General features: G+C 34.3%; 3 protein-coding genes across 7 annotated transcripts in view; 1 reads left to right on the forward strand and 2 right to left on the reverse strand.

Annotated features, from left to right (window-relative positions):
- The first annotated feature begins 110 nt into the window (after positions 1-110).
- LOC126854475 (uncharacterized) lies at positions 111-5,345 on the forward strand. Of its 3 annotated transcripts, none has more exons than XM_050601255.1 (4): positions 111-588; positions 1,360-2,686; positions 3,118-3,234; positions 3,322-5,345. In XM_050601255.1, the coding sequence occupies exons 2-4, from the start codon at positions 1,422-1,424 to the stop codon at positions 5,135-5,137; spliced, it is 3,198 nt and encodes a 1,065-aa protein (XP_050457212.1). In that variant the 5' UTR covers positions 111-588; positions 1,360-1,421; the 3' UTR covers positions 5,138-5,345. The 3 variants fall into 3 exon arrangements, with proteins under 3 accessions (XP_050457212.1, XP_050457213.1, XP_050457215.1); XM_050601256.1 differs by having other exon boundaries at positions 1,452-2,686; XM_050601258.1 differs by having other exon boundaries at positions 1,456-2,686.
- A 119-nt stretch (positions 5,346-5,464) lies between these two features.
- Positions 5,465-12,008, reverse strand: LOC126854480 (hemocyte protein-glutamine gamma-glutamyltransferase-like). The gene is made up of 8 exons (XM_050601267.1): positions 11,864-12,008; positions 10,011-10,494; positions 9,506-9,732; positions 8,596-9,197; positions 7,454-7,551; positions 6,932-7,222; positions 6,326-6,486; positions 5,465-6,110 (listed from the first exon to the last, which is right to left on the reverse strand). The coding sequence occupies exons 2-8, from the start codon at positions 10,483-10,485 to the stop codon at positions 5,826-5,828; spliced, it is 2,139 nt and encodes a 712-aa protein (XP_050457224.1). The 5' UTR covers positions 10,486-10,494; positions 11,864-12,008; the 3' UTR covers positions 5,465-5,825.
- Positions 12,009-14,214: 2,206 nt separating this feature from the next.
- LOC126854481 (uncharacterized) overlaps positions 14,215-24,801 on the reverse strand; it is a 55,470-nt gene continuing 44,883 nt past the window's right edge. Inside the window, exons 6-9 of one of the 3 annotated variants that reach the window (XM_050601268.1) lie at positions 21,408-21,558; positions 19,975-20,531; positions 19,314-19,581; positions 14,215-18,889 (exon numbers count right to left, since the gene is read on the reverse strand). In XM_050601268.1, coding sequence (XP_050457225.1) covers positions 18,773-18,889; positions 19,314-19,581; positions 19,975-20,531; positions 21,408-21,558 — 1,093 coding nt within the window. In that variant the 3' untranslated portion in view covers positions 14,215-18,772. The remainder of the gene's footprint in view (positions 18,890-19,313; positions 19,582-19,974; positions 20,532-21,407; positions 21,559-24,801) is intronic. The other 2 variants (XM_050601269.1, XM_050601270.1) reach the window with 2 other exon arrangements.

Below are 24,801 nucleotides of genomic sequence, written 5' to 3' on the forward strand. Positions count from 1 at the left end.
AAATTTTTAAATATTCTACATATAATGGAAAAAAGAACAAACTTGTATTTGTAGCACACATTACACAAAATCTATTTTAAAATTTTTGTTTGCACATAGCATTTTATTATATTTTTTAAGTTTCACGATTTGTCATATTTAATCATATTTTAATAACGAAATTAATAATTTATGTATGTATGTAATACATAAATTTTAGACGAGCTATGTCGATAAAGTCGACTCTATATATCTTAGTTTTATCTTGGTCTTCGCTAATTGGTTGCTTTCGATAAAGGATGAAGTATATGCGAATGTCGAATGTTAAATGGTCCTAAACAATAGATCATGTATGTATGGTATGAGAGCTTAACGCGACAAAACATGCGAAGGTCAATCTTCTGAAACTAATGTTCTCAGGTCCGCTTGTATTACTGCCAAATTACAGACTTGTCCTCAACGTAAATATGAGTTGACTTCTGTTATCTTTGCAGTTTCGTTTTTCATGCTGGGTTTCTTTCTGATATCGTAAATTTTTTCGTAAATACTTGTGTATCGCGATATCTAATTGCTTGAAACTTTAGTACAACTTTGATGAATTCATATTAGGTATGTATTTTGTACACGGGCTTCTCGATTATATTTTCCGCACTCGTTTAGTATTTTCTCTCTCTCTCTCTCTCTCTCTCTCTCTCTCTCTCTCTCCAAATAGCTTATGTGTGCACTGGAAATATATTCTAATATTTTATAAGTATTTTGTATCAGCAGCAATATGTACGATCATATATTGGCTTATATTTATACATATATAAAAGTCTTAATTATTTTTTTTAAGAAAAATTAAAAATATTAATTCGTGTTATATTTACATAATTGCGAAATAACGAATTTTTATAAAATAAAAAGTTTAAGTATAATTGTAAAAATATTGATAAAATATATGAATAGAAATCGAACGAATACATATATGCATGTTATTTTTCGAACGATTCAAGATGATGAAGAGTTAATTATTAATTATCTGTAAATATAGAATAGAAATAGAGTATATTTAACAATTTGACACATGCTCTAACACTATTTTTCGATAATATGACATGTACATTATTCTTACTAATGTACATGTAATGAGATATTTTTAAATAATTTAAAATCCCAATAAAAATGTCGCTAATGTAAGTGTCAAGTGAATAATATTACTAAATCTATTGATTTTTTTCTTAATTGCATTTATTGAAATAAAATCAATACAAATAACGTTCAAAGATTTCAAATAGAGAGAGAGAGAGAGAGAAGAGAGAGAAAAATTGCGACAAACTACAAGAAAGTACGATTTTAAAAGCGGGCTCTATTTTATATATTGTTTCATTTTAAATATAGATAAAGTGTAAAATAGTGCAGCTAAGAAAGACGAACTTGAATAAATTGCGATTATCCTCTTGATGGCTAATTCTTCTTTTTCTGACGACAAGACAGAATTATTAAGAATGTCAGTGAGCGAGAAAGTGACAAAATCTGAAGGGAAAGAGAGATCTGTGAATTTCACGGAGAAGATATCATCTGTAAAACTTGAGACGGTCGGAAGCGAAACGTGCATCCGACCACGATTCGCCAGCCACACGCTATCGTCCTTGATGAAGAGGCGGACACCGATAAACTCAAGGAAGAAATCATTGTCTTCGATGAAGAGCGCAAGGACGCCGAAAAAGTTGCGAAAGACTGTCATCTACAGCAAACTGAGCGGAATTTACAAGAGACGCAGCGTTACAAAGCAAAGCAAGAGCATGCAGGCGTTAAGGACGATCCTCAAACGGGAGAAGAGGGATCATCGTGCATCCGTTTCTCATCAGCGAGCTGACAGCGAGCTGACGGGAACGGTTTGTGGATGCGCGGAGAATTCACTTGTTTTCCTTCCGAATGATTTGATCAAAGACGTCTCCCGAGATCTGAAAAAATGCGCGGCAAGTCCGGCTAAATCGATGGTTTCTCGTGGCGAGCCGGCGAAAGTTGATCAGCCTGAAAAGCGAGTGGAAGACTCGCACGCTCATCTTCTCGAAAAAATGAGACATACAGATAATGACTTGTTGTTCTCGTGTCTTCCAAGTAATACTGAAATTTGTGACGATATTAAAAATCGCACGATCATAGATATCGCGCATCAATCGCAGACAAGTGACGAGAAAAAAAAGTTTGCAAACTCGCATCGCAGATGGAGACCGATGAGTGAACCTGGAGAAAGGCTTGCGAACGAGGATTGTCTTACAATCGAGACTCAAACTCATCGTCAAAGTGTAAATGATACGACGGATTATAAGTACGCGTTTCATCGCGGAAGTCGGAAGACTTGGGCGATCAGGAAAGCTGAAACAAAACGTTACGACGTCACGATGCACGGTAATACCGATCATACGTATAACGTTGATCTACAAAGTTCCCGAAACTCTAAGTTCATGAGACATGTCGATAATTCGCGGGATAAGCATGACAGATCAGTTGTGAACTGCGCTGTCTCAACCCCCAAAAAAGGCACTTTTCAAAAGAATCTCGTTTTCACCAATCAACGAGTTTGGAGACCACCCGGCGTCACTAAATTCTCGAGTATAAAGAGCACAACGTCTTTAACACAACCGACGTCGCAGAAATCGTCTCGAACTACCGAAAAATCCATCGCTTCGACAGAGAATAAATATTCATCTGAACATGTCGAGTAATATATCTTTTTAACTATTTCCTATTTTATATAAAGAAATACTTGTGGAATTATCTTTTTTGCGTGTGCAAAGTATATCATCTATGTACAGATTGTCTCTTGGAAGTTGGAAAGGAATTAACTTTTACTTACATAGGAATATTCTATGCAATTTCTGATAAATATAATATTCTTGAGTTTTTTATCATTGCAAAAATTTAAAGCCATTATAAATTTTTGTTTTCTCATCTTTTATCTTTACATTCTACAAATCGTAAAATCTTTTGCTCTTTTTTTTGCACAAATTTAAATTTATAATTTTTATATAAAATAGTGTGTATGATATATATATATATATATATATATATATATATATATGTATATGTATGTATGTATGTATGTATGTATGTATACACACGAATGTATGTATGATCTATCTCTGATTTTAGGATACTGAATAGCAAATCTACGAGCACATCGATATCTGTAAATCAGTCCAAGATGTTGATGAAGGAGAACAAAGATCCTCGCGCAAATCGCGTAACAAAAATTTGCGAACATCTCGCGTAAGAAAAATTTTATATATTTTTCATATGTATATTTCCAAGCATTTAAATAATATTTACACATTTGATAATTTTATATATTTATAGAGAAGCGAGACAGCAACAGCGACTACTAAACGGAGGAACGCTATCGAAAGGAAAACGCTCGACTACCAAAGTTGGTCCAAAGACCTCGAATAATCGCAACGAGATGAATCCGATAAGATCGAGATCGAGATCGAGGTCGAGGTCGAGGTCGAAGTCGAGGTCGAAATCGAAATCGAAATCACGCCATTGGCAAACGGATACACAGAGAGCATCGTCGCGGAATTGGAATAAGCAGAGTCGTACCGAGTCTGCCGTGATTAACAACAGAGGATCTAAACCTTCGGAAATAATTCACGCGTTGAAAGAAATCAACGGCGTAAAAGAAAACGAAGATGTAGAAGATTATACCGCAAAGTCTAATAATGACGTGTTTAATAATAAAGAAAGTGACATCGGGCTCCAAGCGCTATCAAATCGCGACGCTTCCGTGGAAATGTTGCAAAACGGTAAGACACATTTTATCAAAAATAAACATTTTGACGAGCCGAATCAATCTTTCGATCGGTCTTTTGGGAAATCGATTAGCACGCAAACAGAAGAGAGTATTGATTCAATGGAAATTTTAAAGTTTCAAGTTGCAACGCAATCATCATTAAATTGTAACAATGTCGTTGAAACCGGATGCAATACGATACATTATAATGCTATTTATAAAGATACGGGAATATCCTGTGATCTGATAGACTTGACAAATTCAAAAGGAGATATTGATTCAACAGCAATTGAAGATAAAATGCCGACGTTAGAAAATATTCCATTTCATGCAAAATCTATTACGCATACTGAAAGCAATGCTAAAGATGAATATTCCGATAAGAGCAAGAAACCTTCAATGAGCGAATGCAAACAGACTTCGAGTACAGAAATGACTTTAAAATTAGAAGATTATGATATAATGGAAATGGAAATGGAAATTCCAGTAAAAACGACAAGTAATTTGATCAAAGATGAAGAAAAAATAATGGACAAAAATTTTCATACTGTTTTCAAATTACCTAAAAATTCTGACGATAAAATAAATATCGGTATCGATACGCAAACATTCACAAAGTATTCCAGTGATTCGGTAGATAATTTATTTTTAGAAAGACCTCGACCATCATCCTCAATCTACGAATACGATGCGTCCTGCTCTTCCGAGGAACTCGCGGAATATCTTGAAAACGATGTTCAGCATGGAAATATAGTCATGCCAGAATTGAAAGTGGAAAATATACCCAATGATTTGATTGCGGCTTTCGAACTAGCAGCGGAACGCGCGCGTAATCTTCATAAAGCCATTATTATATACTACGAAAACTTAATACCGGGGGGAATTGAAAAATCAAATGAAGAAACGACTGAGGATTATGAAACTGTCGAGAAATGTGTCTGTTTCGTAAATTGCGAAATTGAAAATCGAAAAAGATCCGAATGCGACTCGAAGTCTTGTCGCTTCCACGTGACTAACGGCGAAGATATTGACAGATTTTCAACATGTTCTACGAGGAGCAGTAACTCGGTTCAAATATGCGAACCTGCGATACATAAATTTTCGCTAACTGATTATTGCGAGTTTGTGAATCAAAAAGAAATAAAGTCGTCAGAACTGGTAATAGATAGTATACGGGAAGAGAAATACGCGTTCGAGGTATTACAATCAAAAGAAGATGAAAATGACAGTGGAGATTTCGAAGCAGCAGAAGCAATTAAAACTTTGGCGCTTCCCATGACAGTTGAAAAAACTTCTCCGACTCTTTTACGCGAGAATTTGTTGGCTCTCGTCTATTGCATTTTGTGTTCCATAATATTTTGGTATTTGCAAGTTTCGTTCTAATGCGACCCTGCGACATAACTTTTTATGTATAATTAACGTTATTTTCATACATAGTCCCACTGCAACTGCAATATAACATTGATTTTTATTAATATTCGTTCGCATATGTTACGTTCTCCTTGGTTTCAATAAATATATTCCTTTTTTGTATATCTAACATATCTTAATATATATATATATTCTTATATTCATATCTATTGATTTTTTTATCATTCTACAAAAATATAAACTTATAAATGTAGAAAAATGTAATAAAAATGTCACTTGTAAATTATGAGAAATATTCAGATAAAATAAACTTATATAATAAAAAAAAGTGCATCAATATAAAATGAAAAAGTTTTTTATTTATTTCGGTATGTTACTATATATTTCGTGCTCCCCATTTTTAAAATGCTAATTTCTCATTGGCTTTCCCACCACATATTACTTTCATTGACGCTTATCATCAACCTTCTCTATTGTTGATATATTGATACTATAGATATATATTCAAAATTGTTTAATGCAAATTCCTTATGAGATAGATTTAATTATAAGAAACATCATATATTAGACGTATTATATTAAATATATAATATCTAGATAGGGTCAAAATATCTTGTTGTAACGCGATTTGATAAAATGCGCTCGACGCACTTTGCATGGCACTTATTTTGAATCAAAATCGGTCACGGCTGATGATTGTTCATTCAGCCTCAAGGACGTCAACTGTTGCGCAACCGGTGATGTCGACCAATTGCTTGGAGGTGAAAGTGGCGATTATCTTTTGCTCTCCGGACTTTTGCGGTACGAGCTGATGCTCCACGTAAACATCCTCTTCAGGTTCGACGTCTCTGAAGACCAGGGTCTTATTCCTGGAGAGACCGGGTCCGGCATAATTGAACTGGCAATTGGTCAAATTCCTCTTCAAGGGATTCTTGAAGCTCAATGTGATGGTTGATGGTTGTCCGACAACAGGTTCACCTTCGATCTATGCATGATATTTCAGAAGCGATTTGCAAACGATTTGCGAAGTTTTTAGATATACTTTATATGCGTAAAAATTCTCTAAATTTAATAAACATGATAATATTATATAGAATTGATGAATATTTAAAAAATCACAATAAAAAGATATTAATTATTAAAAGATATAGTTGAAAATATTTGAAAGAGAATACGGATTTTTATTTCTTATTATCATACCTTGACGTCGATATTCGGTTTTAAAACCTGAAAATCATCCTCGTCCGCCCAGGTTTGCCGAGTTTCCTTAACTGTGGCAATGCAATACAGCTTCATGATGCAATACTCTACCAACTTGTCTAAATAATCGTCCACCGTCACCGTGAGTCTCAACTGTTCGACTGTAATAAATTTAAACGCAATAATTGGAAAATTCTGACATTAATCGCAAATGCGCAATTTAATCGAGCTAATTTTATCGTAGAGAGACTTGACAACAACGTAATAAAACTACTACTCGATTCTTTTCTTATCCACTGATTGAATGTCCACTAATAAGATGAACCTTCATCTTATCTAGGAATTGCAATTGCGACAAAGTTAGCTCAAGCTTATATCAACCATTTCTCTCGATAATGCGGAGACATTAGCTTTCACATATTGCACTAATAAAATAATAAATGGTGCAAATTTTTAATGTCTTATATTCCATCATAATTTATCGATTTCGTCTCTATTCTAGACTCATAGTCACTCATTACTCCCTTAAAAATTTTATCTTGCTCTCGCAATCAATTCCTTTCGCTGCGAGCGTTTAGAGAAAAAAAAATGTGACAAATATCTCACCGGCGTTCGGTTGAAGCGCAAAGTCGCCGGACGCTCTCTTCACCAGATTTGCCTTAACTCCAGTATAATAAACACTGCCGGCGGACAGGATGGCCTGGATGGTGCGTGTCTCATTGGATTTGTTCTTGATGTCCACAGTCACGGCAAATGGCTCGCCGATGTTGACGCGTTCCAGTTCGACGAGATCGAATTCCACGTCCTCTTTACCAGGCGATGGCAGCGAGTAGAATCTCTTTGCCATCTCGGTGCTGCGCACCGCTCTGTACAAGGTCAATCTCTCAACTTCAGTGCCTAAAAAATTGGACAGAATTAGCAAGAATAATAAACAGTTACAGTCGGCTATCCCAAAAATATCATCCAGATTTGAGAAAAGGAAATTTTTTAAATAAAAACAGGGCGCTTCTTAATTTCTTAATAAAATTACAACAATGTTGCAATTTTAAAGTTGCACGGAGCTCTTATCGTTAGAATAATTTTCAGATGCTGAAGCAAAGCGCAATACAATTTGTTTGCGTCGTTTACCTTCCTTGGCCTTATAGAGAGACGTTATGTCCTGTCTGTCCTTGTCTCCGTTAGGATCAAAGATCCACGGTGCCTTTGTCAGAATCATTCGACCGATGCTGTAAAGATAATTTGTATCAGTATTTACGAAACGTAACATGACGTGACGAAATTTTATTTTTATTTATTTCAACATCAGCTGTTGCTTCGAGAAGAAAAAGATGAGAAACATGAATATAAAATATATATTTCTTATCGAAAAAATTCTTACGAGAAATACTTATGCGTGAAACATCGTAGATGATAGATAATCCGCCATTATACACAAACGATGTGTTTAACTGACAGTTGAATTTATCATTTATGCTTGCGCTTCACATTAGGCATTATAAAATCATTAAGTACATTTATCGATGTAGAAATACTTGAAAATGCATGAAAATTATGTAAATCGCAAACAAACATAGTTTATATGCATCGCGTCGAAGGACGCAATATGATTGCGAATTCGAATAGCAGGCTCGATAAATAACGCAAGGCTTGCACTTTCGTTTGTCTCGTATATACTTCATTACACCTTCGTCTTTTTCCGCTTTGTCCGACTTGTCTTTATATATTTCACGTGTCGGACTGTCATAGTTATTTCCGTCGGCGCGCAAGACAAATTTGCCCGCGGTTGATCATCAGCGAATGCATTATCAATGAAATCATCGCAAGAGAATATCGTATAGAACATAAAAAGTTGTTCTTTGAAACGTACTCGAGGACGATACACGTTAATCATTCTACGTATAGACTTGACAATCTAATAACAATTGCTTTCGATAAATGTTGATTAAATAATCTATCTATTCAATAAAAAAAAAAATAAATAAATCAAATTAATTTGCAACTTTATTTCTGAATTTGATTTACAAAATTTTAATACATAATTTATTTCTCGGTATAATATTTTTTCTTACTCATTCAGTCTGTATAATTTCTTTTTATTACTCAATGTGTTTTAATAAATATATCAATGTATAAAAAATTTATTTTTTATGCGTAGGTTATTATTCGGCTCTTTCCATTTTTTTTTCTCATTTTGCTTTTTTTTATATTAATAAAGAATTTAATGTCCAGTGCAATACAACTTTTTAAACGTAACACTACTGCATACTCACTGATACTTGTTGCAATCGATTTTAGAATATCCCAGATCGCTCTCCGGATCTTCCTTCCATCTCATTAGATCCGCGTTCACAGACGCTACCATAAAGGTCACGTCATAATTGTAACCGACAGCGCCCTGCCTGATAGCCTCCACCGATGCCGGTCCGCATTGATAAAAGTTATCGGATTGTTCTTGCGGAGTGGCATCGATGGCCTGCCAACCTCCGTAGCCCTTGGGTAAATCCGGCCTCGCCATCCACACGTCGTTCCATACGTGGTAATTCCAGATGGAATCTTCGCCCAATGGATTGTTTGGATCGTACTCGAGTTCCTCGTTATTCAAATCATAATAACGGTCTACCGACAATGATGCGTTGGCGTCATGAGCCGACACCAAGTTGGATACCACTCGCGACGGGATTCCCAGAGCGCGACATACCGTGGTGATGACACCGGCGAAAACCCAACACTGACCGTACTTGACTTCGTTGCCGGTCTCCCAGAACTGCTCCAGAATCGGCACGCTTCCGGTCCAGGCAGCCGGTGCGGTACCGTCGTCGTATTGACCGTCCCAGCGGCCGGTTAACACGCCTTTATCATCATTGGAGTTCACCTAAAAGCGAAAATGAGAAAAAAGAAAATTTATTAGTTACGTATAAATCATATCATGCGTGATTTGGATTTTTAGAAACAATTTAAATAAAATAAATTATTTAAAAAACTATAGAATAAAATATTAGCAATAACGATTATAATTCTTCTCTTTCTTTTATAATCTTGCGATACATGACGATTTAATTAATAAACTTTCAAATAATTTCCAGATTTAGATTACAAGTTTGAACGAATCTATAATATATTGATATATTTATGTCAATGTATTAAAAGAAATTTGTGAGATTAAAAGATAGCGCATCTTACGATTCTAGAGATTGCTCGAGCCATTCTGACCGGATCGCCTCTGGAAATTGCCTTAATACCGGATCTCTCGAGCAACAGCTGGCAAGCCGGTAGTACACACGCATCGAACTGTCCAAAGATCCATTCTCTGCCACGAGAACTACCCCATGGACCTACCCATATCTTCCCAACGTCATTAAGGATGTACTCGTCGAGCAATTGCTCGTCCTCCATAAACACCAGGTCCTCTGTATTAATTATTTTTACAAAGATAGCAAACATCGATCATGAAATTTTCCAACCAAAGTTCTACAAATTAAAATATCTATGACAATATAGTTTATTGTAAATTTTTTAAATATCTAATACTGATAATTCCGTGATTATTAACTTTTTCAGAATTTATCCTCTTATATCTACATTGACAGAATTTCTTAAAATTATTATTAATGAAAAGGTAACGATGAGACATGTGCCCCGAGATGCCGACCTAGTCCCCTCAGACATTGACTATATTTTCGCGTACCTTTCATCCACGGATTGAACAATAGGTAGATATCCTTGTCGTAGCTATAAGTATTCGGCTCCTTCCTCCTGCCGAGAGTATTGGTTTCCACGTTCAATTGCCATACTCCTACGGGGCTATCGATCGGGCTCCTCACCTCGACGGAGAGATCCATTCCGTGAGCGCCGATCAATCGTACTCCCCAAGCCTCTAAATCAGTCAGATAGGCATCATTGTTGGTGACAGTGTTCACCCCCCTGGTACCTCTTAACACGTTCGGATTTGGACCGAAGCTAAAGAGCAACCGAACGATATCGGTCGCGTCTACGTATTCGCGATTGAATCTCAGAGCCATATTGAAGGGCTGTCCTCGTCGGAGGACAGGGGTCGCCGGATCTTGATGAACCATCTCGAAGTTGAAGGTGCGATGAGCTTCAGCATTCTCCTTCTCATACAAGTGCACTACCTCCACCACAAGCGGCTCCTCGGATGACATTTAGAAGGACTATAATAAATATTTTATAAAGTGTCTTTTACTCTTGGGGAGGAGGAATATATTAAATTATAAAATTTTTCAAAACATTGCTCTTTCTTCGGATATTGATGTCTTCAAATTTAATCAATAAATATTATAATATTTAACCATTATAATCTATTTTTAATAGAGCATACTTATTCTACATACATACACAACTACTAAGATAGAAGATGTAAGAATAAGAAAATGAAAATACTCTCTTAAAAGTTAATATCTACTACAAAGATATAGATTTTATATGAAAGGAAAGTTTGATGCGATCGATGCATCGATCGTAATTGCGCAACCTCATTCCAATAGCTGTATAGCAAGGCTACGCTTAAATACCAAGACATATTCTCAGACCGCATGAGTAAGTCGATCTCATCCAACTTTGCTTCACCCGGGACACATTGCATAAAGATCCGGTAAAAATTCCAAGCGCGATCACATCCCGTAAAGGGGGGCTCGATCGCGACGAGCGACCTCGATCTCTCGATCGCTGATTCACGCCCGACGATCTGATCTCCTCACACATTATGAAACGCGCATTATGATGCAATAATATGTGCTGCGATTCACGCACATTCCTTGATATATTCGACAAATTAACGCCGAGTTCTCTCGTATATATTATTATATCTCGGTTATAGAAACGGAACCGGTATCCCGGGATAAAATCTTCCTCATTTGAATAAATCATATTATGTAAGAAACGCGTTTCTCTCACGTTTCATCGTCTTGTTTTGAAAAACGAATTGTGTACTCTACGGTAATTGAATAATTTTAAGTTTTCCTCTTTTTTACAAGTGAATTTTACCGTATTATTTAAAAAGCAAATCACTAATAAATGTTATAAATGATCAAAATAAGACTGACGATTCTGATTGCTCTATTACATTTCTCAAACAATGTATAAAAATCAAAATTCAAATAATCTAAGCAAAATAAAAATATTTAAAAGGGAAAATTATTTCGAAACATTATCTAACAAAAAATTGTATTTTATATTATTATCTCTAAATAACTGAAAATATATAATTATATGTGAATGTACGAGCAATCTTTCCTATATGTTTATTAATTAGTGGTACAAATCAAGAGAAAATAATAAGCTGATAAAAATGGCTATGATAAGACACAAATATCTATAAACTTTACAAGTATTTTAAGATCATTATTACAGAGAAATGTAAATACTTACCACTTTATAATATATTGTATATTGTACTAATTAACTTTACATAATAATTTTTTTTTTTCCATTTTTTTCGCGAAATTATCAAGTTTCTTTTCTTTTATGTAGAAAGTTTTCTCAATTTGTTCATATAATATAAAAAATAAAATTTAAACTGACCTTATATTAAAAATCAATGGCTGGATGGAAATAACACCAACGAAGAGAACACCAACGATCGATTTACAATTTACACCGCAAACTAACATTTGCAAACACGTTCTGCCTCTTATATGAGTTTCCTAGGGTCTGACCGCAGAATCCCCCCCACTACATAATAGTCTTTAGACCTCCAAATGAATGAGTCAATGATACGAGTCCAAAACGCACATTACGCATAAACCTGCGTGGGAGCAAGTAAAAAATGCATTAAATTTGCTGTTTAAATATTTATCTATCGAAATAATTCAACGAATTGAATACAGAAACAATTTTTTAAAACATTAAAGAATTATATTTTTACAGCTATAATTTTCACAAATTCCCTCAAAATAAATTCTAAATTTAGACAGAATATATATAGTTTTTTTTTAAATATATTAAAAATTCGTTAATTTTCGATAAAAATTTAGATTTCTAATAAAGATATAAAGAAAAACTTGTCGCTGATAACATTATTTTTCTAGATTTTCTAATCTATAAGAAAATTATCAATCAAGTAATATGTAAAATTTAATACAATAATATAAGCTAAGATATTGTTGATAATTGTTATTTAAATAACAATAGATTTTCATGATTTAATTCGTCGAATATCTTTCTCTCTTTCTCGATATCATTTTTTCCTTTACAAATAAAATAAAAATTATTATTTGGAGTTTCTTTGGCCCTAAAATACGCAAGAGAAAGTATAAGTCAATATTATTTTTTCGAGATACAGTCCTTAATTGGAGGACTGTATCTTATCGAACTACAGTGCAATGCAATGGTAATTAACTTGATAAACCGCAGATTCTCGTGGGTAGTGGATCGGACGTTGCGGTCAATGTTTGCCGATTATTTGCCGACGATGAGAAATGCCTGCGTGAAAGGAAATGGAGTAGATTGGTACTGGATGAGATGATCAGCTTATATACGCACGGTTTGATGTTTTCACAAATTTATTTGCGTTCTGTGTATCGAGCTACACAAATTACGTAGTAAATTATTGGTCTGTAGTTTTTTGGATTACCTCTCGCCATGTTACGAGTCTTCGCGTACACGCAACAATTGCGAGATACAGTAATTGCGGGCACAAATCTCTTTCTCTTTCTGTCTCTCTCTCTCTCTACGTCCCCGCAATTTTATCTTTAACAAATATTCCATCTGCGCACTTTGGATATCGCGTTAAAGGCCTTTCACGATACAATCTTTTACTTAGCCGCCTTTAAGGAAAATTTGCAATATTTTTGATTCCATTCTTTATTTTTTGAACGTCACATTTGTTTTCGGAAATATATATATATATATATAATGTCATAAAATATAAATACATTTCAAACAAAAATAAACATGTATATAAAAAAATTATACTTATTTTATTATGTTCATTTTAATACGTTAAAAAAATAAATTTAACATTTGTGTATTTTGTATATATCAATATTTGTTATAAATATTTTCACAAAAGTACATAAAAAAATTATTATATATGTATAAGAAAATTTGTAAAAACCGCATAGAAAATTTTGAGAATTTTGAAAATTAATGTATATTATATTAAACATGGAGAATAATTTCTTATATTTTTAGCTGCCTGTTATCAAATAACCATTGTAAATTGCAAATTTGCCATCATCTTACTTTGCAAATGAAAAATATACTGGAAGTAAGGCCTTTAATAATATTCGGCGATATACAAAGCGCGCATGTCAGACATTAATCTCGCTGCGCATATACACCGCGTGTACCCTTAAATAAACGGACTTTGCGTGTTGAGCACCCATCTAAAATGTCTAAAAACATTACAATAAGGCAAGTAGCAGTCATATATAAACAAGAACGAGGGATAGGTGTACTATCGACTACGCAATACAATTAACTAACGCAACATTCGCTTTGGGTAATTTGCGGATCGGGGATTCATAGTCTTTCGCATTTTTTTCTTTCAATCATCATTTCTCATACTTCACCGTGGCTTCTATGAATTGCGTTGTTCGCACGGAAAAAAATGTCCTTTATCCGCCGCCGCGATTCATAATATAATATCAATCATCAAATTGTGATTACTTGTAAGAAATTGATAAAACTGCGAATAAAAAAAAAGTCCTCTTAAAAAAATAAATAAAAAAAAATAACTTGGAGTAAATTTGTGAAACTGAAAGTATATGTCCAATCTGAAATGAAGAAGATTCAATTCAGAGTAAACAATTCAATGTATTTATATATTTATAATTTCATGCACATTAAACTTTTTACAAATTTTTCCCCCATTTTTCCTCAATTTTTAAAGAAATTGTAAGTATAATGAATAATATATATATATATATATATATATATATATATATATATATATATATATATATTTAGTGTAGCAAATAATAGTATAGAGTAGCAAATAATGCTTTTGACTAGAATATAATTGTGTAAGAAATATGATTCGTAAAAAAAAAAAAACTAATTATTTGGCTTATAACAATTATCGTTTCGACAAAAATAAATTTTCCGCGAATAATCACAAATCGATGATCGATACTTTGCAAATAATGCCACTCGGTTGTGTGATAAACAGTTCTCATATATCGTCACAACTTTTCTCTAGATAGTAGGTTTTTTTTTAAACATCGATTTCCTAATGTGGCAAAAAAGCTGTACGAGCGCACGACAATCAACAGGAACAAGCGCATTTTCATTAAAAATTTTTTGCTCAATTTCTACCAAATTTTTGGCACAGGACTTGGCTCGCTTCGCGTTTATTGGCTACGATCCTCGCAAACGTTTCGACGTTTTTTTTTCCGAATCTCTCTCAAAACTGATAGCCGTTAATGATTCCCGGCACACTTCAATAAACTCGACTCTTTGCCGCGTAAAAATAATAAGAATAACAAAAGTTTTATTTCATTTCAATCCTTTTTTAATTGAACTCTTTTCAAACATTGCGCTCTATTCAGTCATTAACTTGGTCAAAAATCGTAACCATTTTTTTCAATTTCTCTTTATTGATGCTATTAATTTTAAATATAACATTCTAGATTCTACAATATATTTTTTATGACGTAAAATCATCTCCGCGGGAATCATTTTATTTTAACAGTGAGTTCTGCAAATGTTGAATAAATTAAAAATAATCAACAGAGATTTTTTAAAATTAAAATTATAATTTTAGGCTTCATTCCAATTTCACAGAGTGTATCGCTGTTGACTCATCTTAATTTTCTTTTTCATTATTCTTGCTGACTCTTTCGTAAACGATTAATCAGTTTTACCTTATCAATCGAATAATAAAACAAATCGCAATATCAATCTCTATTGCGTCCAAATATAAGTGCAATATGGATCGAAAGATTAAAAATTCCAAGTATTTATCACATGAGCATGTTGCAACAGATGTAGGGTGTAGGGCTTGTAACATTTCGTTTAAAGCTTTTTCGGCAAAGCGATTCACAAGTCTGCTTTTCGTGCGTGGGTTCATGCTTCTTCTTTTTTTTTGCGCATACATCGGAATATTTCCGTCTCTTAACGAATCGTTAATAAAGACGTATGAGTCATACGTCTCTCTTTATGATAAAACAAATTCGCGTTAAAACGCATTGAAATATCCGCATAAAATCGAGTCGTACAATTTCCAATTTGGACACGCGAAAGGAATATTGCTTGCCCCGTCCTGTCTTTGTGAAAAAACCAAAAAAAAAAAATAAAAAAATAAGTTCTCAGTTGGATCGTGTCGTGTCACCTCGTTTCTTGCGCAAGTTACGATAAAATATTCAAAGTAATTAATCGATAAAATAAAAACATAACGATAATGATAATGTTCAATAAAATCAAAACTTAAAATAATACCGAAATACCATTTGTATATCCCATTAATGTAATTAACGAAACAATGTACCAATGTATTGTAAAAGACATTTAAGAGTTTAAGAGAATTCCTCCCAAACTCTTTCTTTTTCTCTTTCGCTTTATACTTCTATAAATATAGCTAATTAATGTAACAGCACTTTTCTTAGATCCCATATTCAGCTCAAAGAGAGCATGGTCGCGCTTATCAATGGTTTCCTTTCTTCCCCACACACACACACACACACACACACACACGTGTGTGTGTGTGTGTGTGTGTGTGTGTGTGTGTGTTTTATTTTTCTTAATGTATTTAAACATTCTTTTCTTTCTTTCTATTTTGTGGAAACAATCCGCGCATTAAAGAGTTAAGCGCGACCGTGCCAATACGAGCACGCATTCACGATCCTATTATCACAGTCAAAAATCTTCCACCCTCTCTCCCATCATATATTATATTATAATATAATAACGCCTCTTCTCCTTTTCTTCGAATGTTCCTCATTCTCAAAAGTTGTTTTCGAAAGGTATGCAACAATTTCGGGGCTTATTCGAGCAAATGAAATATTTCGCGAGCATCTTGGCGCGCGAGCCGTTTATCTCGAAGATGCGAAGAGACGAACGCGACGAACTTAATTCATCTATGCCTGGAGATGCTTCTCAATGCACAACTACATGTCCAGAAAATTGAATAAAAACATAATCTTTCTATTAATATAATAATTTATAAAATAAATTTCTCTTAAAAACACACATATCCATTGTTAAAATATAATATTTCAATTTTCAAAGTCGAAGTTTAAATAGATCAAATAAATAATTACAGAATTTAAAAAAGAATGTTTAATCAGTCATTGTAATAATCGTTTAACATCTTATAATTGATATAAACAACTCTCTCTCTCTCTCTCTCTCTCTCTCTCTCTCTCTCTCTTCCTCTCTCTTAAATATTATACAATATTAAAAATAAATTAAGTAGCTTATACATGCAACGGATTATCGACAGCCAATTAAGCATAAATGAATTAAGTGAGATATTGCAACAGGTCGATGACGTCATATATAAATAAGTCTCAAGATTCTCAAAATTTTATGCAAATTTTAGAGCCACTTTCGATACAGACGATTCGCGCGATCGCCTCAAATCCAGAAGAAGATAGGTATAACGCTATCGTTACTTCTAGAAACAATCGACAGCATGTGGTAGTAATAAATCACGCACAAGAGAACGCGAATTCTCTCGCATCCAAACTGCGCGCAGTTCAACCCTTTCAGTACCGAATTAGATATAAGAACATCATCATCTTCTCCCTGTTAATTTAATTCGATTTTACAGCCATCTATCATTCTTGCTTAATTCTCTTATCGTTAAGTAAATATTCATTCTTGCACGTCGTGGGATATAAATATGCAAATGCTAATGTTTAGGCAAGAATCTTCATTTTGTTTCCCTTTCTCATCTAAATTCATCAAAAACCTCATTCTGATCTGAAATTTATTACAAATTATTTCAATTTACACGCTACACAGACATCGAGAATTACTTAAACAACATGTTATACAAATACCAAAAGTCACGTTAAAATTATCAGTGTGGATAATTTTGAGGCAAGTCACACTTCTCTTTTTAATGGGAAAAACCTATAAAAACTTTTAACCTTATCCGTTTAACAATAATGCACAAATCCAGAATATATATATATATATATATATATATATATATATATATATATATATTTTCCTTTCTTTTTAAAAATTCAACCATCAATCTTCAAACTCGTAGGAAAGTCACATTATTCTCTTTTTCAATGATTTCAATATTTACATTTATAGTTGTTGACGTGAAACAGTCACAAATTATGTTTTCATCAACAGCGTGTTTGCGAAACCTTGCTTGTACGGTAGCAGAGAAAATTATAGAGCCGAGGTTACTTTTATCGAGATTCTAAAATGGATGTGGCAAGAGAGAGAAAGAGAGATATAAGATAGAGGATAGAATATATTTGTTAAAAACTTTTTATCGCAATTAAATGCAGGTTTAAGGCAGGTACTGAAAGAGCTAACGGCGGTTAAGGGAAGCGAGCTCCTCTATTATACTATCCTGGTCAATACTCATCGGAGTATCATTACTCGGCGCGCGCATCGCGCATACTATATCAAGATAAGATTATCCAATTATGTTGCTATATATAATAGTGTTTTAATACATATATATATATATATATATATATATATATATATATATATGTATGTATGTATGTATGTATATGTATATAGCAGCGGTGAAATAGAATAGTGCCCGACTAGCTCAAAATTATATAAGTAAAGAACAAATAATCGCGAAATATGCATGTTATTAATCTACATCTGTATGTATAGATACTTTATATATATATATGTATATAACTATATATATACTATGTATATATACATATACCGTTTTGTTCATTTTGCTTCTTTTGTCGTACCCCGGGGCTTAGGTACACACGTGACTAGTTTGAAAAGAAAAGAGAAAAAAAAAAAAGAAGAAGAAGAAGAGCGAAAACCCCTCATCGCTCGCCGCGCATATTTACCCTATCATCGTCGCTTTCTATGTTCTGAGGTATATTTATGTATACGTGTATACGCGTGGACACGCGCGTGTAGCCGAAGCAACCTACGCAATCCGCAAGCGGAACTGCCTTGTTGTCCCCGTCTCGTTCGCGTACGCGGACGCGCACGAGATTAGTTTTAAGAGGTTTACTCTCGAATCGATTCGAGCGCTCGGGGCTTTTCTCAAAGTTTCTCGTTTTACGAGATACGGCTGCTTCTCTAAACTTCCTCGGGAAGTCTAGGTACTAGAAACGACAATAACGACGTTTATTTGAGAACGATCGCGTAATGATCACGCGAAGAAAGATCGCCCTCGCGGTCGTCGCGATAATTAAGGCGACGATAACAAAACGAAAACGACATCAATGTCGTCGTTTATGAGACGACGCCACCTGCATCGGCAGGACGACGAAGCCTCGTGCCGTTTTTTAATTGAATTATATCGAGTCTCACGGTCGAGGGCTAACTCGGTGCGTCTTCCGGTTCCACCACCCCACCGGCTGGCCCCGTCTGGCTACCACCACCATCCTGGCTCATTGTCACGAATTTCTTCGATAATGTCTGCAGACTTTGCCGCACCTGCAAACATACGTGAATCTATATTTGACGGGCATGAATAATCGCTTGGATCAATCGATTAGATGACGTCATCATCATTACTGATTCTTTTCACAAGTTATCTTTGTGCGTGAGTGTGATAAGATAAAATTTGAACATAATCTGGCATAAATATATGTAATAAAGTGATTCATGCATTTTTTATATCTTCTATATAAAAAAAATATATAAATTATAAAATTAAAAGAGAATTAATATGCAAACTACTACGTCTACAGATTTTATTTTTCTTCTTTTATCCGTAATTATTAGTAAAACGGTAAAAAATCTTAATAAAAATGGCAATTACTTAAAGGGATTTAAATAGATTCCTCACGATCATTCGATACAAATTTGTACTTTATTATTGCGAAAGAGTGGAGATACAGACGGGATAATATTTTACCTTTACAATTTGATCCAGATTCGTGTTAAGATAATGCAATAGTCGATCCTGCGTGAAACGTTCTGGCGAGACGAGAGGATGGTTAAGATAAGCAGTGTGCAACCTATCGATGCGCATCATCATTAAAGCCGCCGATACATAGAGAATTGCCAAGAGACCCACCAGTATCGCTATCACCATGCCAGGTCTCAATCCGTTGGCAAAGAGAAATCTCAATCTACTGGATCTGTTGGGCATCAGTGTCTTCGTTAATACCATTGTCTCAAATCTGTGGGAAGATAAATGGAATCACGCCCATCAGAGAATAAATTTAATATACCGTATATCACAAAGCGTTGCATAAATTAAGAAAAGACTTGGCAGAAATTACTTAAAATTGCAATTTATTACAATTTTACGCAAAGATACACAGAGAAAAGTTTGCTTAATTTTTTTTCATTTCCTATCATTATATATATATATATATTTTTATTGTTTTCAAATTTTTATTCGACTTATCTCAATTAATTTTACCGCAATTAAGTAAACTCTCTTAATTGAATTAGACTAAAATAAAATTTAAGACTAATAAATTTATCAATAGATCAATTAGACTTATTTAATGAAATTAATTTAATTGCTCATGCATAGATAAAGAAAAAAAAAAAAAAGACAGACTCACCTGGCGGGCGGTAAATTCGGCCTGTTGAGCGCCACAGTTGAAACGTCGGTGCTGTCGACAACGGCCGCTGGTCTGGAAGAAGTCGTTGCCGTGATGCCGTCGGTGCCACTCTCAGACATGCTCGATTCATCCTCCGCGGCGTTCACCTCGGAATCGTCGACGAGCAGCGCGTCCGGCGCTAATAACTTGGTATCGTTGTCGAGGGCCGGCAACGCGTTTGGCGTCGCGCGCGGTTCCAACGCCGCGTCCCAGACCTGCTTCATCAGCTTGTAGGTCGAATCGCGCGACAGCAACGAGCAAAAGACGTGTCGCTCTTCCTCGGTGGTCACCGCTACCGCGTTCGGTATAATACGCGCGGTCTTCTCCTTGCTGATTTTCAGCACCGACGCCGTCGGTATCAGCAGCTTCGTCACGTAACCGAACACGTTGCTGTAGAAGGCGAAGTAGTTGGGCGTGATGTACAGGTGACCTTGCAGCAAAATGTCGCCCACTAGCGCGCAGCTGTAATAATTGAGCACGTGCTCGTCATCCGCTACCTGAAAACGAGATTTCGAAGGCTACGCATTAGGTCGGTACTGCTCTTCCGCCGAGATTGCGGCGGGATATATGCCATCTCTTCGTGTAATCTAAGCGTAAAATCATAGCGACGCGTGAGATTTCCTTGCTTCATCGTTATTTCCTACGAGTACTTACAAATCCTGCGATTCTTTCTCTCGCTTTGAAGCCGACGATCGTCTTCCTTACTTTGTTTATCAATCAATGCGAATGTATACATTCGCACACTCGCATTAATAATTTTTATACACAGTGTGACGCTATATATACTATTATAAATTTTTATCTGTCGAGAAAATCGGCTGTGCTACTCGCCGAATCATGAATTCTAACAACATCTTCATAATAACCATATACCATTGATTTTGAGTATCATCGTATTTAAACATCTGAGAGTCTTTTGCTTTTCTGAAGTTCACCGACAGATAAAGGCAAGTATTTTTATACCGTACGCAATCGAGGCGTGCATTGACGTACGCCCGTTTTACATCCCTACAGTCTGAGAACGTTTTGTATCGGATAGCAGAGAGGTGATTAATATGATGATAAATCGAGATTAAACGAATTACGTTATTTGTTGAGAGAGGCAACATTTACAAAATATTTTTCTTTCTTCATTCTTCTTTTTACATATTTTCCTATAAACAATTCTAATTGTTTTGAGAAGACAAATACATCGATTAAATATACATCGTCTGCATCTAAATTTTTTCAAGTGCCACAGATATAAAATTAAAATATAAATATTTTGTACAGGAGATTACGAGGTGCGATAAAAATTCTCACCGGAGCATCGCCTGCTTTATAAGAATAATATAATGTGCGTTATGTGATGTAAGAAGACAAAAAGGAAGGAAGAGAATGATGAAAATATTCACCTGACTGAAATGCCTGTGAAACTTTTTCTGTCTCGCACTGCTAGTGGACGTCGGCGACGACCTCGACGAGGATCTGCTAACCTTTGCTGGAGTCTGCGCGCCGCCCGCTGCCATCGATGGTGTACTCCTGCTCAACGGCTTCGAAAGGTGACTGAAAAAAAGAGAGAGAGAGAGCAAAAATGTAAGACTCCCACTTACAGATATTAAACATTACGCGGTAGAATATTTACTTACGGTGACTACGTATAATTATAGCGTACCTACATATAAAATTATATTATTAAAATTCTTAAATATACAAAAAGTAAATTCCTGTTTCCTTAAAAAATAATCTAAGCGAGAATGTTCTGACTAGTACAAGCTATTCAAACACACAAATATAAATAGTAAATTGAGAATTGTGAGTCTAAAGTTCAGAAAAGTTAAAAAATTTGTCTGAAATATCGGAATATTTGTCGAAATTTAGTGAAGAGAGGAAGAAAATTTTAAGAAAAACTAACTTTTTCTAAATTATTCGAAACAAAAATTTCAACGTAATAACAGCGTGCGATTATAAAAGTTCTTTTATGTATAACAGTAATTATAATCATAAAATATTTCTCATTTTTGCGATTATTAAAAAATAGTTAATGAGGCAATACATATATAGTCAAAATGTAGTTTATCTTTAACATTTATTCTCATGAATTAAAAAGATAGAAAATTAACTTATTCGATGAATCACACCTTATTATTAGATGAAACACGATTCGTATAAAGAATCTAAAAGATCTATTAAAAGACTACCTCTTTTGTCGACACTATCGCATACGTTTCATTCTATATCAGTGTCATCGCACACTTTGAAAATACTGTCATCAAGATATACGTGTATATTATCAAGTAAGAAGATGCCGAAGAAGAATATTCCGCTTACTGCTTACGCGCTCAAATTTTATACTTGCATCGTAACGAATGTTAACTATAGAAACTACTTTCTACGGTATATCTAGACGGGAATTTAAAACACGGAAAGGAGTTCAAAGATCGTTGATTTTCTGACACCTGAAAGGGTCACATAATGATAACGAGTTGAACGGTAAACGAATTGCACAAGAGTTATCCTCTTCTTGCCGAACATAATATATAGTGCGATTATTTTTTATCTTGAATAATTTTTCAATGAATTACATAATATACTTGTGCATTTGCATATCATATCCGTATGGAATACGGGCAACAGGTTTTACGATTAAAACATATTTTTCCTCGACGATAATTAAATATGGTAATTAATTGCGACAAACTTTGGTAATTTAAAATCTTTATCTTGCGCTTTTAGATTAAACTGCAATGAACCTCGTTTCTTATTTAATTAAAAAAGCATCAAAATATTTTTTCATTCCAAAATATAAATTATGACAAATAGAAATTTTGATTTCAATTTCCGTGTGAGAAAAATAATATCACGCAGATTCATTCTTATCACTTATATTATTTCCATCTATATCTTATCGCGCGATTTGTTAAAAAATATTAAGAATTTGTTTCTCTGCATATCTTATTCATCATGTGTTTGCATTTTTAAATATCGATATAATTAATAAAACATCAACAAACTAACTTTGATGACTTTTATTGACAAGTTTATATGACCTTACATGACAACTTTTAAAAATAGCAATAAAAATTGCAACGTCACGGTATGTAATATCGCTTAATCAAAGAAATACAACTAACTTGTCGGATCTTTTCTGTTCTGTCTTGTTCTTCTTGCCCATAATAGAGATACTCCACAAATCGTTGCCCCACATTTCCACCCGCGTTTGGCCCATCTTTGCATCTTTCGTTGTTGTTTCTCCTTGTTCAATTTTGCGTTTTAAAACTCGAGGCAATTTCATATAAATACTTGTGTTCGCAGCGATCCACAATCGTATTAAAAATCACTATCATTCAATAGCGATATAGATTTATATGTTGAGTCGTGAAAAAACTGGCGTATCGTGAAAAAATACGAAAGCCTTCACTTTTGAAAATTTCGATATTGCAAAGCAACGTAAACGAATGATTTCGTCGAAATATTTCTTATAACTGCTTTGTATGAGAGGATTATTTTTAAATAGACAAATATTATACTTTATAAATTATCAAAATTTCCTCTGAATGTTACACGAAAAGGTAAGATGGATACGTTTATCGAATAAACTGCATCGAGATCTAATATAATTTTTTATATTTCCGTTTTCCACAAAGTCATTATTAAATTATTTAATCAAAAAATGATAATTAAATTATCTAAAATAAGCAAAACATTGGTGATAATTATATTCATACCTTATTTATAGTATTCTGAAAAATCCAGATATTACTCGGATGAAAACTCGGATACTTGCCGAGTATAGAGAATATCTACAAGTGTAACTAATGTTAAGAATATAAATGACTAACTGTAAGTATATATATTCTCTAATTCCCCTCGTACAATCAGATTTCTTCTGATCAGAGTAATGTATTGCATAACGAAAACGTCAATCTCAATTCGAATCACTGACCGTGTCGATTCATCTTTCCTTCGTACATGAGCCTTCGTAAGGCGACCGTTCGATGTGCGACATAACGCGTGACTGATGCAAGTAGAACCGGCGGCGGGGTTTAACAATCCGCTACCAACCGACATCGATGATAACACGTGGCAGACTGTCCGGAGTATACGTTGAGCCATCGCAGAAAAAAAATCGCGGCGATAAATAACGGATGCAAACGTCGTAAGTCCGATACTTAATGATATGTGACAAGATCAAAAAATTGAAAGACGGAGAAGAGAGGATGTGCGTGCGCACGCACGTGCGGATTTGTGATAGAGTTGCAAGTCGCCAACCTCGATATAATCTCGGGAAGACATTCACGAGACAGGAAGCGATATCGAGCTTTCTTTTTTCCCCGTATTTTACACATTAACATTGATATTGATAAGGATAAATGTGACGTGTCGTGTAGTATACTTGTTCCGGATTATCTTTCACAACACTGTCTCTGTATACACTTAATGTCATTGTATAAAAAGAGATCATAATCTCTATCGGGCAACTGTTAAAACTGACCTCTGAAAAATTTGTCTTTATTCAATAGAATAATATTTCCATAACATAAATATAAATGAAGTATAAAAGCTTACACAAAGTAGAGACTGGGTAGACTAGCATCAATAAAGGCTTAGCATAAAGAAAAGAATTATACATATTTATCGGGTAATATTAATTTCTTTCGACGTGTCGAGATATTTGAAAAAAAAAAAAGTACGATAAAAAAAAAGTAAGCGCGCAAATTTCATTAATTAAAATTTTTTGTATTAACAAAAAACTTTGTAAATATTCAAAAAAGATTGCGTTAATAATCGTTCTCAACGGGAAAGGTC

Source organism: Cataglyphis hispanica, chromosome 14 (genome assembly GCF_021464435.1).
Source record: "Cataglyphis hispanica isolate Lineage 1 chromosome 14, ULB_Chis1_1.0, whole genome shotgun sequence".
NCBI classification, from domain to species: domain Eukaryota; kingdom Metazoa; phylum Arthropoda; class Insecta; order Hymenoptera; family Formicidae; genus Cataglyphis; species Cataglyphis hispanica.